Source organism: Hibiscus syriacus, unplaced genomic scaffold (genome assembly GCF_006381635.1).
Source record: "Hibiscus syriacus cultivar Baekdansim isolate YM2019G1 unplaced genomic scaffold, ASM638163v2 tig00110890_pilon, whole genome shotgun sequence".
In the NCBI taxonomy this organism is placed as follows: domain Eukaryota; kingdom Viridiplantae; phylum Streptophyta; class Magnoliopsida; order Malvales; family Malvaceae; genus Hibiscus; species Hibiscus syriacus.
In genome coordinates, this window is record NW_024062900.1 from 14,134,569 (window position 1) to 14,149,520 (window position 14,952).

Here is a 14,952-nt window from a genome sequence, read left to right on the forward strand (position 1 = left end):
CTTATTTTTCTGCATGGCGTATCTCAAATAGATCTGATTAGTACTCAAAGCAGCCGACCAATACAGGTAATGATCCAATGATTACCTCAACTTTAATGCCAAATTAACATGTACATTGTTGATTGTACATTACATTTAGTAAATAGAAGGGAAAGGGTAGAATCTTCGTAGGTCCATGTTACTAAACTACCCTTTATACAATTTACAGTATATCTTAGCTAAGCCTCGTCACCATAAGTAATCCTTTTAGATGTCTATTATGTATGATAGGGAGGTATAAAAAAAATGTTGTAAATCGGTGAAAATTCCTTGGTAGGGAGCTTTAGATTACTCTTTCATCATGAGTAATCCTCTTAGTTGTCAAAATGATGCTTCTCATCCCTCTTTGCAATCGAGCCACAATCGAGGTTTCGTTTATCCCTGATGACGAAAATAACATTAGTGCATCATGGCAAGGAAATGGATGCCTAAACATGAACTTCATTACCATAAATCACATTAATTTAAAATGAAAAATCCATTGGAGAGTGCTAAGGATAAGGATGCACGACAATCTTCTAATGCAGGTCTTGTACCTTGGGAGGATTGCTCGATGAACTAGAGTCTGCATTTTCAGTTGTATGTGCTTCTGATTTCTCGTTACAATAACTTCAAGAAGAAAACAATCAGCCCGTGTTAGAAAGAAAATTCAATCAACACAAATATAACAAATATTGAACGAAACAGGAAACCAGAAATTTCCGTTGCACGTGATATTACAAAGGAACCGTGTCACGTCATATGACAAGCTAATATGCAAAATTATCATGTATACAGATTTGTCGAAAGAGAGATCAACAAGAGAGAAACTGCCCAACAATTATCCAGGGATTAAAATTTAGAGGCCTGGATAGCATATAATCCTGGTTTGACAATTTGAATGTTAAGAATGCAGAAGACGGAAGGACTACAGGAAATAGAGTGAAAAAGCCACAATAACACCGGATAAACCGATTATATCATTGTAGCAACTAAACAGTATGCTATGAACATGCCGGCAAAACAGTTACAATTTCTTCAAATATTAGACAAGAAGACGCAGATACTTACGTTGACAATATCGTTACCCAGATAAGCTCCACACAATCAACCCAAAGAAGCCTTTGCTCAACAGGTATCACACCATAGGTAATCAAATGAGCAAATGGCCAAAGTTTCCAACCTGCCTGAAAGTATTGTGTGATTTATCAGCAATAAATAATGTTTAGCTTGAGATGTACTTGCCAAAACTGAGCACAGAAGCTACATAGAAATCAATACTCAAGTTTCCAAATATTCCTAATAAGGTAACCTAAGGTAAATTTGGAAGAATAACTCAGGTTGTTTACAGCATAATTTATTTTCATTACCACCTAAAAGCCACCCAAATTATCAAAGAGAAACACACAATTTCTCCATTCACTACACAAGCAACAGAAATCAATCAAAACAGTTCACATCATAGGCATGGTTTCACAGGTGACTGATTTTAGAGCTTACTTAAAGACAGTTTTAGTACTAATTTCAAATGTACAATTTGTTAAGAAGAGGTTTCTCTTTCTCCGTACAGCATTTTGTCTAAGCAGGTTTTAAGGTCCAGCTGTTGAAGAAAACTCGAACCCTACAATACATCATGGAGAAGAGGTAGGAAACTTTAAGGATTGAATCAGAAACTTTAAGGATTGAATCAGAAACTTTTTAATAAAACCATAAAGGAGTCTACAAGACTTGTTTCTGCATTTCAAATTGACGATACTTAAAATATATACCCCACAGGCCACAGGGGAAGAAGATATATGAGAAATCCTGCTCTTAACAAAGAAGGCATGAAATAGAATTTCCGTCTAACAAAACTCGTGTAAACTACATCCTACATTTGCAATGCATAGCACACCCAAAACTTGCATGGAGAGAAACAAAAGAAAAGCTTCTTACAGTCAGCATAGGCCAGAATGTTGCCTTCAGTTCTTTATAGATATTATCAGAGGATTCAAAACGCAAGAATCCCAACACCACAAAGTAGATACTGTTCCAGATTGAAGCCCAAACTGTTTGGTCAAAGATAACTTTCGCTGGAACCACCCACCAGTCATCGAAAGGAAACAGATCCTGGAACTCAAGGTGACTGATTTCAGTGCTCCATGGAAACACCAATCGACGCAGGAAAGTGTATAAACTATGAACCAGAACAATTACCTCACAGAATTGGTAATAATAATGCGAAAGGGATCCATGGAGAGTAAATCCAACAAGGCCGGATCTGAACATGCGTGTCAGATCAAAGTCAAAAAGAGGCTTTCCTTCATAACACTACACATGGTTTACACAAACATGAGCTGAATGAAATACATGGTTAAGTTTAGAGGATTAATTGAGATATAAGGGGTGGTAGGGATACCTGTGCAATCCAATCGCCAATTGAATAGACTATCCCACTTATTGCCATTTTCGCTATCACTGGATTGGCTTTAAGAGCTTGTTCGTATGCAATCCAATTATGCTCTGGAACATATCGGAGTACCTCATAAAGTGTCCATCCCTGGTAATCATTGATAATAATAAAATAAATGCTGAGTTAAAAAAAACACACACAATAACTAGCAGAAAAACAATCTCTGGATTCTAGCACTTAAATTTTCACTTCATTTTATTATGATGATTCCAGCTTCCATTTAAATAAACGATTATGTTACATGCTAAATTCTTATATAGGGAAGAAAAGTTCAACAAATCACGTCCAATTCACTTGGCTTTTGAAACCTAAACTACATAAAACCTCAAATTTATCACTACATTTTCTTCAGGAAAGCAAAAATTAAGTTAGATAAATTATAAATGAAGACCCTTTTTTCCAACCAAAGCTTCAGCTTTCATTGTTAGTTTAGAAAGTCATAAACATCTAAATTGAAACTAAGGATAATTACTATCGATCGTAAATACCCTTCTCCAAACAAGAGCAAACCAAGAGAAAGAAACTCTTTTGAAACGGACCTTTATTCAACTCTTAAGTAAAACCAAAACTAAAACTTCAAAGGGGGAGAAACGTAAACCTAGGAAATAACTTACATGCCAGTAATCGTGATCAATTGTGAGCAACTTAGATACAGCAAGTGTACCGAATCCAAGAACAATAGAGGCATTGATCGCTCTACTGCTCATCTTCTTGACATCATCATCGCCACCTCTCAACTCCTTCAAAATTTTGGACCCATGTGGGAGGAAAGGTTTCGTAGCTTCATCGGAATGGTTAGTCTTGGGTGAAGCCAATTCTTCGTCCTCTGCCACTGATTCGATGACCCAAGTTCTTCTGTTATTGTTCCTGAGCTTTAATGGGTTTGAGTTGGTTTTGTAACAGAGAGAAGTTGAGAGAAGAACTGGAGAGAAATCGGGGAACTTTTGGAATCCGATGATGGGTTTGAAAATTGATGAAGGTTTATGGCCGGCGATACTGTTCACAGCGGCCATGGATTGGGAGGTTACGTGAGCAGGAGAATTTTCGAAATTAGTTGAGTTCCACAAAGTTCGATCTTTTCGGTTACACGCTTCAAGCTTCTTCTTTTTCTTTTGTCTTAAGTGTAGTATTGTCCCTAAATAAAATTAAAGGGACGCTTAAAATTTTAATGATTATCTTATTTGTCTTAAATTATTAATTTCGTTAAAAATATATTTGAAAAAAATTACACATTTAATCGATCAATTGTTTATGCAATTCTATTTTATTACACAGCTATAATTTTTTAAAATCATCATTGAAAATATTTTTTTTATTTCATTTTAATCACTCAATTATTTTTATTTTTATCTCTAATCCTAACCCAGTTTTAAAATTTTTCCCTCTCGCATCATTAATCGCTCAATTCTTTCCCGGAAAATTGAAAAACATATGGCCATCTCTCTCTCTTCAGGAAACAGAAATACTGAAGGCAACACGAGTGCAGCACATACAAAATATTTTTGACGTATTCAAAATATTACTTAATACATATTTATTCGGATGTAAATATATAAATCTTCCAATATCTTAAAATTCATATAATTTTAATTTTTTTTATTGCATTTCGTTAATATCTCTAAAGCAAAATAGGAGGAGCGGCTAATAAGGTTGTGAGAAAGAATTGAGCGGTTGATAATGAGAGAGGGAGAAATTTTTAAAATTGGGTTAGGATTCATAATATATATATATATATATATATATATATATATATATATATATATATATATATATATATGACCAAAATGAAATAAAAGATAAGTTCAATAATGATTTTGGAAAAAAAATAGTTGGGTGACCAAAATGAAGCCACATAAATAATTGAGTGATTAAATGTGTAATTTCCCCTGGTATTATATATATCTAATCTGTTCTTTAATTTCTTAATAAATCAAATCGGATATCTAAGAAAAAAATCGGATCGGATATTGATCAGAAAAATTTTAATTTCGGATTATCCGAAAATCTACACAAAATTGAGCCTTTTTATGATTTTGTCCACTCGTCGGCCCAACGCCCCCACCCCCAACCAGCCTCTCTCCCCAAGGTATTACAAACGAACTTTAAAAGTTCTCCTTCTCAACAACATAATAGAGAGAGGAGTAACAAGCAGCAGGATCGAAGACAGAAAATGAAATATAGCAGAGTGCGACAGAAGTAGAGAGTAGTTAAGTTTAGGATTTCAAAAGTTACCTAATTTTCTGCAGGAAACTTAGAAGCCAAAAGAGGGCTTGGGTTAGAAGAGAAACACGAGGCTTACGCTAAGATAGTGAGCGGTAAGGAAACGTAAAGAGAAATGAAATTAGGCCCGAAATTTTCAAAAGAAAACTTTAGAAAACCTTTTTATTTTTTTAAATAAAATTTAAGGTTGATTATACAAAGATTCTTCTACTATAGAGTAGGGTGTGCAAAAAAAATCTGATCTTTTGATCTGATCCAAAAATTTGGATATCCTATCTATTTTTTAATTTTTGGATAATTAAGATCAGATATCTAAGAAAAAAATCTAAATGAATACGAATTGGTAAAATTTTAATTTCAGATTATTCGAAAATCCAAAAAATAAATTGAGCCTTTTTATAATTTTATCCTACCGAACAGCCCATGTCCCCCACCCCTCAGCCCCTGCAAAATTATATTGACCAAATAACACATTTTCAAATAAGGGATGTGAAATGTAACCTAATATACGGTTAAGAAAAGACGTTATCAGAAATGTTAATATTTTTTAATATTTCTGATAAAACGCTACTTAAAACATTATTTTTTTCTATCGGAAATGTTAATATTCAGTGCTATCTAAAATGTTATTTTTTTCTACCGGAAAATAGGTAGCGAAATTAACATTTCTGGTAGGAAAAAATATATTTTAAGTAGCATTTTACCGGAAATATTAAAAAATATTAATATTTTCGGTAGCGTCTTTCCTTAGCCGTATATTAGACTATCATACAACATAACTACCCAACTAAAGGTATCAGTTAATAAAAGTCTAAAATAAATTCTTGGTTCGAACGGGGGTCGAATAACGAAGGTCTAATTGTTTTTAAAGGTAAGCCAAAATAGGATTAAACTCGTCAGAGCCATTTCTCTCACAGCTGGTCGACCACCAAGACTCAAGCTACTAACCGGCGGTGGATGAACCAAAACAAACTCGATTAGGGTCTAATACGACTGGTGAAAGCTTTCCTGGTGAGACCCGGGCATGATAACCCTTCCACCTTGCGAACTCTGGCCGCGTAAGGCCATTATCAGCCGAAATGAGGCTACGAGTTTCACGAACCACTGTCGTTTAACGTCAACGACAACCAATGTGGAGATGTCGGGAGACAAGAACAACAATCGATGACCTTACCTACACGACCAGGCGCTGACTGAAATACTGAAACGGCAGGGATTTGAAAAGGAAAAGAGCTTTGGAAAAAATAAGAAAAAAATCGAGGAGAGGGGTGTCACATAGTTTAAAACTGAGAGTTAGAGTTAAGGGTGGAAATCAGGTTGGGGAAAAATCGAAAATTGTGAGGAATCGAAACGAATGGATGAAGAATAATCGAAATCTTCACTCATAGAGATAGGAGATGAGGAAGTTTTATCCCCGAAGCTCAAATGGGTATAGGGACGGGGATTGTTATTTTCGAAGCGTGGGAATGACCGAATCGTACCGGTGTGAATAACCGTAGGGATTCTCAAAAAATATCCATAGGAATCCCTGATATTTTACAAATTTTTAACAATATATTTGTAAGCATTTACCTATATACTCTTAATATATATTTTAATAAAAATTATATATAATAAGATTGTGAGATTATGTATTGTCACTATTACATTTCAAATGAACTAAAATTGAAGTTTAGATCTTTTTTCTTTTAATATACATTGATTTGTTAAGATTGAAAAAGATTAAGATTGTACATATACATTGGGTGTTAGATGAATATTGATGTTTGAAACTTTCATATTATAGATCAAGACTAATTTGAGACAATCTGATATATCTTACAAGTTTTAGGTATTGTATTGATTTCAAAAATATTTTTATTTTTTATTTTTTTAGGTTGAGGATTAATTGAAACCCACAGAGATCCGTAAGAGATAGGTATGTAGATAAAAAAAATTTTTTGAAACAAATAATAGAGATTCCCCAAAATCATACCCGCAAATGTGGATGGATTGGGTAATGCAATTGCCACCCCTAGTTAGAGTTGATATCAAAAGAAAACTGGGCTAATTATCAAGTAGGTCATCAAATTAATGAGGATTTACGAAAAAGACTCCCAATTTCTCAATTTTGCAATTTAGTCACTAACATTAATTTATGCATTTAAGACAAAAATTCCCTAAATTATAGGGTTTTAAATTGGGAATTTTTCAAGGTGTTACAAACAAATTTTGAAAAATTCTCCTTCTCAACAATGTAATAGAGAAAGGAGTAACAAGTAGCAGGATTGAAGACTGAAAACGAAATATAGCAGAGTGCGGCAGAAGCATAAAGTAGTTAAGTTTAGGGTTTCAAAAGTTACCTAATTTTCTACAAGAAAATTGGAAGCCAAAAGAGAGCTCTGGTCAGAAGAGAAAGACGAGACTTATGCTAAGATAGTGAACGACGAGAAATAGTGAAAAGAGATGAGATAAGGTCCGAAATTTTCAAAAGGAAATTTTAGAAAACATTTTTTTAAAATATAATTTAGGGTAGAGTATACAAATGATTCTTTGACTATAGAGTGGGGTGTGCAAAAAAAATCTGATCGGATCGATCTTCTCAATTGATCCATTGATCCGATCTAAAAGTTCATATATCCGATCCGTTCTTTAATTTTTGGATAATTCGGATTGAATATCCAAGAAAAAATCGGATTGGATACGAGTTGGTAAAATTTCGATTTTGAATTATTCGAAAATCCCAAAAAAATAATTGAGCATGTTTAGGATTTTATCTAACCCAATAGCCTCAGTCCCCCACCCCTTAACCCCAGCCACCCCAGCACGCCCCACCCCCAACCAGTCTCACGCCCCAGGGTGTTAGAAACGAACTTTGAAAAGTTCTTATTCTCAACGATGTAATAGAGAGATAGGAGTAACAAGGAACATGATCGAAGACTAAAAATGAAATATAACAGAGTGCGACAGAAGCATAGAGTAGTTAAGTTAGGGTTTTAAAAGTTACCTAATTTTCAACAAGAAACTTGGAAGGAAAAAGAGGGCTCGAGTCAGAAGAGAAACACGAGGCTTACGCTGAGATAGTGAACGACGAGGAAGTGTAAAGAAAGATGAGATTAGGACCAAAATTTTCTTTTCAAAAGAAAATTTTAGAAAACTTTTTCGTTTTTTAAAATAAAATTTAGGGTAGTGATTATTCGACAAAAAAAAATGATCTTCAGATATCCCATATGTTCTTTAATTTTTGGATAACTCGGATCGGATATCTAAGAAAAAATTCGATTGGATACGAATTGGTAAAATTTTGATTTCATATTATCCGAAAATCCAAAAAAGTTGAGCCTTTTTATGATTTTATCCAGCCCAACTATGATCCCCAACTTGCTAGATGGTATTATCTAAAAAATTAAATCTGAACCCGATTTTTTTTTTAAAAAACCGACTCAATTGAATCGGGTCGAGAAAAACCGACCCAATTGAATCAGGTCGAGTCAAAACTCGTCGGGTTCACATTCCATGCTCATCCATAGCTGCTTCATTTTAAAATTGAGAAAAAAGCGTCAGTGACCGAAAATGTCTTATAATATACGATTTTAATCAACTTTTTTTTGATTTGCCAAAATGATCAACAAAATCGCAACGCGATATCAAAACCGCAACGCGATTTAGAAAAGCGCAACGTTGAAAAGAAGATCGCAACGCGATCTTCCAAGAATCGCAATGCGATTCATAAAATCGCAACGCGATCTTCCAAGAATCGCAACGCGATCTTCCAAGAATCGCAACGCGATTAAGAAAATCGCAACGCGATTCCAAGAATCGCAACGCGATCTTCCAATAATCGCAACGCGATTAAGAAAACCGCAACGCGATTCCAAGAATCGCAACGCGATTAAGAAAATCGCAACGCGATTCCAATTCAAAAGCTGTTGCATTTGTTTCTTTCTTAAGAATTTTCTCTAAAAAGATAGTATCCGCGCGGACGTGTCGAAGACACGTATTACCACGACCACGACCACGACCCGACCCGACCCGAGACGAGACGGCGGCAGCGGCGGCGCGCGAGAGTCCCCCTTGTTCTCTTTCACTCAACAAGAAAATGGGAAATCCAAACCTTAAATACACTTCCCAATAGTGTTTCCAATACTATGTGGGATTGAGCATTACTCAACACTTCAAAGAAAATATAGCAATTTTTGTAGCATGTTTCCCGCTTAATCCATATTTAAAAATATTAAAACATTTTATCATATTAAAACTATATGTATAAGTTTGAATTGAAATGTAGATATCTACAACTCTTTTAATTCTCATGATAAAATGTTTTAATATTTTTAGATATGGATTAAGTGGGAAAATACTACAAAAATTGCTATATTTTCTTTGAAGTGTTGAGTAATGCTCAATCCCACATAGTATTGGAAACACTATTGGGAAGTGTATTTAAGGCTTGGATTTCCCATTTCCTTGTTGAGTGAAAGAGAACAAGGGGGACTCTCGCGCGCCGCCGCCGCCGCCGTCTCGTCTCGGGTCGTGGTCGTGGTCGTGGTCGTGGTCGTGGTCGTGGTAATACGTGTCTTCGACACGTCCTCGCGTATACTATATTTTTAGAGAGGCGATTTTCTTAATCGCGTTGCGATTTTCTTTTCAACGTATAGTGTAATTAACCCAAATTGAAAGATAAACATCTTATTTACTGGTGTCATTAAAAATATTGTTAAGGTAAGAATCATTCCTTATATATCCTAAACTTCATAATGAGAGGCGAATCTCTATGTTTTTAGAGTTGATGGATATTTAGGGTTTTAGATCGTTTTGGTGTGAAAGAATATACCTTGAAGTTTATAAGTGTTAATTTTACCTACCTTCCAACCTCTAAAGGTGTTATAATTTCGTTTATTGCCTTTTAATCTTGTGAAAGAAATGGGAGTATCATCCTGAGTCAGAGGTAAAAAATGCTTATGACGAGATCAATAAGTTTTCTTTTTTGTATTTTTGAGTTTATGTAATATTTTTATTTTTAGCATATTCGTATGAACTAGAAACGTAGGAAGTTATAGGTAGAAGTGCATCATTTTGTATGATACGTCAATTTGCATAAATTTTCTCATATGTTATGAATTTAATATTAAAATTTGTTTTAAATGTTGTTAAATAATGCGTAAGGTATAACTATAGGTATTGATTCGGGAATCATATGGTCAATTTGAGCAATGTTAAAATGATTTCTCGAATTTTATGAGACTACATTTGTACTTTGATATCGATATTATTCTTATATTATCAATACCCTTTGAATATAATGTAAAAATATGGATATTTTAAACTTTAATTATTGATAGCTTTTCATACGGTATCAATACCGTTTAATTGGTATTTATATGTTTCATCTAGTATCAATACCATTGGTTGGATATCAATATTAAGTAATTTGAACTAATTTTTAGTATCGACACCTTCATAAGGTATCACTATCAAAAAGATAGGTATTGATACCCTAAAAACATCGAATTATTTTTGGTATGAGTACCTCTATAGGGTATCGATACAAAAGACATGATATTGGTATCTAGAGAACTTCAAGTCTATTTTCAGTATCGATATATATATTGGGTATTAGTACTCTAAGGGGTATTAGTACCCATGAGACAGTATTGATACTTATTAGACTAAATATGTCATTCGATACTTGAACTCTAACTCTTTTTAGGAACGATCTTAATGCCTGATAAATAATATTTAAGACTTGGATGGTAAAAGAACACCTTCATAACAAGTTAAATGGAAAATTAAACTAAAGTATTGATGAATAAGGTGACTCATACATGACCACTTTAAAAACTACGAATGTGAAAATTGTCTGTTTTATGAAAAATGTTGGGTTTTTTAAGTACACTTATTAAAATCCTAAGGAAAGAATGTTATATATATACACATTTGTATCTATGTTTTATTGACACATCGCAGACTTCAATGGATGAAGGGTGAGTTGTGTGTTATGAGTTCTCCCTAATCTTAGAAAGTTCAAGATTCGTTCACTTATTTAAGAGAAGAATTAATCATCATCACCATGTACTAGTTCAAGATATGCTCACTGATGCTTAAGCAACTACTCTCGCTATTACTCTTCTCGTGTTTTAACTTTAATGCTCTCATATATTTACAAAAGATTTCTTTCACATTAGTGGGAGAATGTTGTTAATGCTCAATTCAATTGTAACATATTTTTAAATGTTATTTATTTCTATTTTAAATAGCTTTAAATTGTATTTTGGAAATGATATTTTTACCTTCACTATTTATTCTATAAATAATGGGAACTTTACTCATTTCATATCATCCTTAAGTAAATATTTGCTTTGAAACATTATTCCTCTTTTGAGTGATGTTTGAGTTGAGAGAAGAACAATACCATCCAAGTCTACTCTAGTTTTTTGTGTGTATGAATTCGAGGGTTGTTCGTCTATTGTAGCGATTACACACATCAGAACAAATTTGTTTCTAAGGCAAAGGATTATCACGACATAGTTATCATTCTCATTGATTATTTTATTTAATATTTTTCAATCAATGTTAACGTCTTGTTTTATAGTAATCAATTTTTCTAACATACTTACCCTATGACGATCTAAAATGACTTAAGTAGCATTTTCCATTTGGAAACTTAAAAATTCAAATATTGTGCATTGTTTCTTTCTCACAAAAAATTACTCCATCCGTACAAGAAAATACTTCTTTAGTCCCATAATTTGTCTTATATTGACTATATATATATATATATATATATGTAGTTTTAAGAGATATATTTGATCAATGAAAACGACAGAATTATCCTTAAAAAGTGGTTGACATATTTATTTTGATATATGTAAAAAAGTGATACATATAAAAGTAAAAAAAAGAAATATAAATATTGTTATTTGTTGACTTTTCTAGTAAGATATTTTGATTGAGACAACTTTAAAAATCAAAACACTTTTAATGGAAAAAAAATAATATTTTTGGTTTTAATCTAAAATGTTACACAACTTTAACTAAAAAGTTAAACTCTTAATAAATTTTTCTATTACAACCACTTTATAATTTTTTAACTTTATATTAATCGATTGTATTTTAGATTCATCATACAAATTTATATAACAAATAAATTCCAAATTCATTTCCCCTAACTTAACATAAAGAAAATAGAAAATGACACTGCTGAGATTGTATTAAATTTTGGTAATCCTATTGATAATAAAGCTAGTTTGTGTATCATATACCAAGTTATCTTTTTCCTTAGAGTAAATTATAAATTTGGTAATTTAACTTTACTCTCTCTCTTATTTTATACACTATACTTTAAATCTTTTCAATTTACTCACTGAACTTAACACACTGGATTTTTTTTCATCACTTAGTCGTTTTCTCACTAACGACGTTATAATTGAACTTTTATATAGATGCAAAACGACGTATTTTTAGTGAAAATGTTGTTTTTTATAAAACGGTGCCGTTTTAACGTTGCTAACTATTTAACGGCTGAGTAATTTCAATGAGCAAAATAGGAGAGTAAATTTTAGTGATGAAATTTGTAATTTACCCTTTTTCCTATGCAATATCAACCAGCGTCTAGAATCACATATGATCTAATATCTATAACATTATACTACAAAAGACTATACCAAAGTACAAAAATTTCCTAATGCTTTTGATTCGAGGCTTTACAATAACTCTTCCTACGCAAATATATTTCCATCAACCAAACCATACTTATAATACTATCACAAGAACCAGAAAACATTAGAGGCTATTAAATGGAAAATCAATACTTTGCTTTAGACCAAGCAAAGTTCGAGTCAATGCCCTAGATTCTGGTTCAATCACAATGTCAATAATACAATGACAAGAACACAAAAGGCCTTACAATATAAGCTGGCTGCATCGTGGGCAATTGGTCTGGTGAAAGCAGTGATCTTTCTCAACCAACTAAAACAGAATGGCAGACAAAGCAAAATAAAAAAACGCAATAATTCTTGTATCTAGAACAGTTATCATTCGAAAACAATGGCCAACCTCTAGGCAACACAAGTTACACAAAACTGTTCAAAGTGTTACTGCATTAGAGTCTTATTTGTTTTGATGATGGTCTTTCACAACCTAACTGAAACAGAACAGCATACAAAGCACAAAGCATAAACCGAAAATGCATTCTTCCTCGGATGTAGTTCACTTATCATTTCCGGAACAAAGATGAACCGGTAATAAGCACCAGTCTAGCAAACTAGATGATGTTTCAAAATTGTTCCCCTAAAGCAATTTGATACCTGCATCCCTGAGAGAATCAATGACAGCCTTGATTTTTCCATGATACTTCTGTTCTCGCTTTAAGAAAACAGAAACAGCAGGTATCTCTTTGAGCAGCAAACGTTCCCCGAGTATCTTCCCAATCTTGGCAGCAGCGGCCACGTCCTGAGTAGATTCCATGCTCGTCCTGAGGGCCTTCTCCTGTGAGCTTGCCGCTGAGGCCACAGTTGCAGTCGGAGCATGAATAACTTGGGCACTAACATACTTGTTTGTGAAATGCATCTTCAGGACATAGGGCTTTAGGAATTTTACAACTCTTGGTGGTCTAACGGGTGGAGGGATAACCATCTCTGTCCCACACAATAAAACATAGATAAAACTCCAAAAATACAGTCATGAATCATGATTGTTTAAGCACAACATACCACCAAAATTTGACTGTAAAGCATCACAACTGCAAATGTGAATCAAAAGCTTAGTTCATTTAGTTCATACATGATGCAATACAACTATCCTTTAGAGCTACCATCTAGCAACTGCAAGAAATGTTGGATGAAAAACGTGATCTTTACTTCTAAGATCCTTCAGTTTCAACTACGATCCAAGGTAAGTGAGATTAAAATATTCACACAAACTTTACATCTATCGAAGGTAAATATAGAATTTGTAAAACGTTAAAAAAATAAATCGGTAAAGAAAAGGTAAATGGAGAGAATACCCGCAGCGCCGGGAAGACCACGGCGAGTAATGAGAGAGGAGGCTTGAGAAGGAGCCGGTGTTCGAGCTAGAGTAGCTGCTCTACGAGTTGCAACCGCCAACAAAGTAGCCGTCTCGCTAGTTGCTTTCTTCTTTCTTCCCGGAAGAGGGAGAGGAGACGGAAATCGTCGATGATGTTTTAACAAGAAGACGGCTGCAACAAATCAATCAGCTTGTTTGGGAAGCTAAACGGTGCCATATTCGATCCCTACATCAATCAGCTTGTTCATGGGCCTGAAACCCATAAGAAAGTAGCCCAATTTACCAAAACAAACCTGCTAAAAACTTGTTTTTATGAGAACAACATTACTTTTAAACAATAATGTATAAAATATTAAACTAAACTTTAATCATTTTAAAGTTTAAATATTCTTGAATTTAGGAGTGCTCACTGTTTGGTTAAAACCAAATTAACCAACCGAACCGAAATTTCGATCGGTTAATCGGTTGGTTAATTTTGGGTTAGATCAGTTAACTATTAATGGTTTTTTTTTCTTTAAATTTTGAAGTTCGAAATTAGTTAATTAACCGAAAATATTAAATATATAATATTATATATATATTATTTAGCTTTAGGGGTGTTTGAACTCAATTTTTACCGAATTAACCGACTAAATTAACAGAATAAACCAAAAAGTATTTAATATTTAATATATATTATATATTATTTATAAATTTAGGTTAATTCGGTTAACTGATTAATTAACTGAACTTGTATAGGTTTGGTTAAATTAAAAATTTAGTTCAATTAACGGTTAGTGGAGAAAATTCGATTATTAAAATTTAGATAATTTAATTCGGTCGGTTAATCGAATTACTTGTTTCAACACCCCTTCTTAAATTATTTTGATATCGAATTGATGGGATGACTTTAACTAAATCGGGTCAGAAGAAGTTACGTCCATACAATAACTTGACACCGTCAGATAGGTGCCCAGCCCAAACTAAGCTAGGGTTTTCATCATCTAGGGTTTTATAAGAAAATAGCTCTCTATAAATGATTCCGAGAGCACCTTTTCCTCCAAAAGTTTCCATTGTTCATTTGCTAATACAATCTGATAGAAAGCCCAAGTCTTGTATGTCAAAAGTTTAACCAGCACGAACTCTCCCGGGCTTATCTGAATCTCAAAAAGTGAAGAAAAAAGCCCCAATGTTGGTGCTAAAGTCATGCCGTCTCACGTGTTGCCGAGTAGCTTTGCTTTCCCCACCGGCTCTTCCGTGTCAAATAGGCGGCGACACTT

General features: G+C 33.6%; 2 protein-coding genes and 1 non-coding gene across 3 annotated transcripts; 1 reads left to right on the plus strand and 2 right to left on the minus strand.

The window, feature by feature from the left end:
• Window positions 1-67: 67 nt before the first annotated feature.
• Window positions 68-3,573, minus strand: LOC120144889 (peroxisomal membrane protein 2-like). The gene is made up of 7 exons (XM_039158853.1): window positions 3,085-3,573; window positions 2,417-2,557; window positions 2,215-2,328; window positions 1,954-2,127; window positions 1,090-1,205; window positions 576-648; window positions 68-420 (listed from the first exon to the last, which is right to left on the minus strand). Exons 1-7 carry the CDS (start codon window positions 3,481-3,483, stop codon window positions 415-417), a joined length of 1,023 nt encoding a protein of 340 aa, XP_039014784.1. The 5' UTR covers window positions 3,484-3,573; the 3' UTR covers window positions 68-414.
• Window positions 3,574-12,717: 9,144 nt separating this feature from the next.
• On the minus strand, window positions 12,718-13,875 carry LOC120144891 (50S ribosomal protein L18-like). Its single transcript, XM_039158855.1, has 2 exons — window positions 13,674-13,875; window positions 12,718-13,305 (listed from the first exon to the last, which is right to left on the minus strand). The coding sequence occupies exon 2, from the start codon at window positions 13,301-13,303 to the stop codon at window positions 12,959-12,961; it is 345 nt and encodes a 114-aa protein (XP_039014786.1). The 5' UTR covers window positions 13,304-13,305; window positions 13,674-13,875; the 3' UTR covers window positions 12,718-12,958.
• Window positions 13,876-14,805: 930 nt separating this feature from the next.
• On the plus strand, window positions 14,806-14,952 carry LOC120144941. The gene has a single exon (XR_005518090.1). It is a non-coding gene; the product is annotated as a small nucleolar RNA snoR134 (small nucleolar RNA).

Bases quoted from the DNA above. Each gene is read 5' to 3' on its own strand.
- LOC120144889 (XM_039158853.1), bottom strand. From the start codon at position 3,483: ATGGCCGCTGTGAACAGTATCGCCGGCCATAAACCTTCATCAATTTTC. The intron at 2,558-3,084 runs GTAAGTTATTTC...AATGATTACCAG, and splicing joins TTGATCACGATTACTGGCAT to GGATGGACACTTTATGAGGT. The intron at 649-1,089 runs GTAAGTATCTGC...TTCTTCTTGAAG, and splicing joins TGGGTAACGATATTGTCAAC to TTATTGTAACGAGAAATCAG.
- LOC120144891 (XM_039158855.1), bottom strand. From the start codon at position 13,303: ATGGTTATCCCTCCACCCGTTAGACCACCAAGAGTTGTAAAATTCCTA.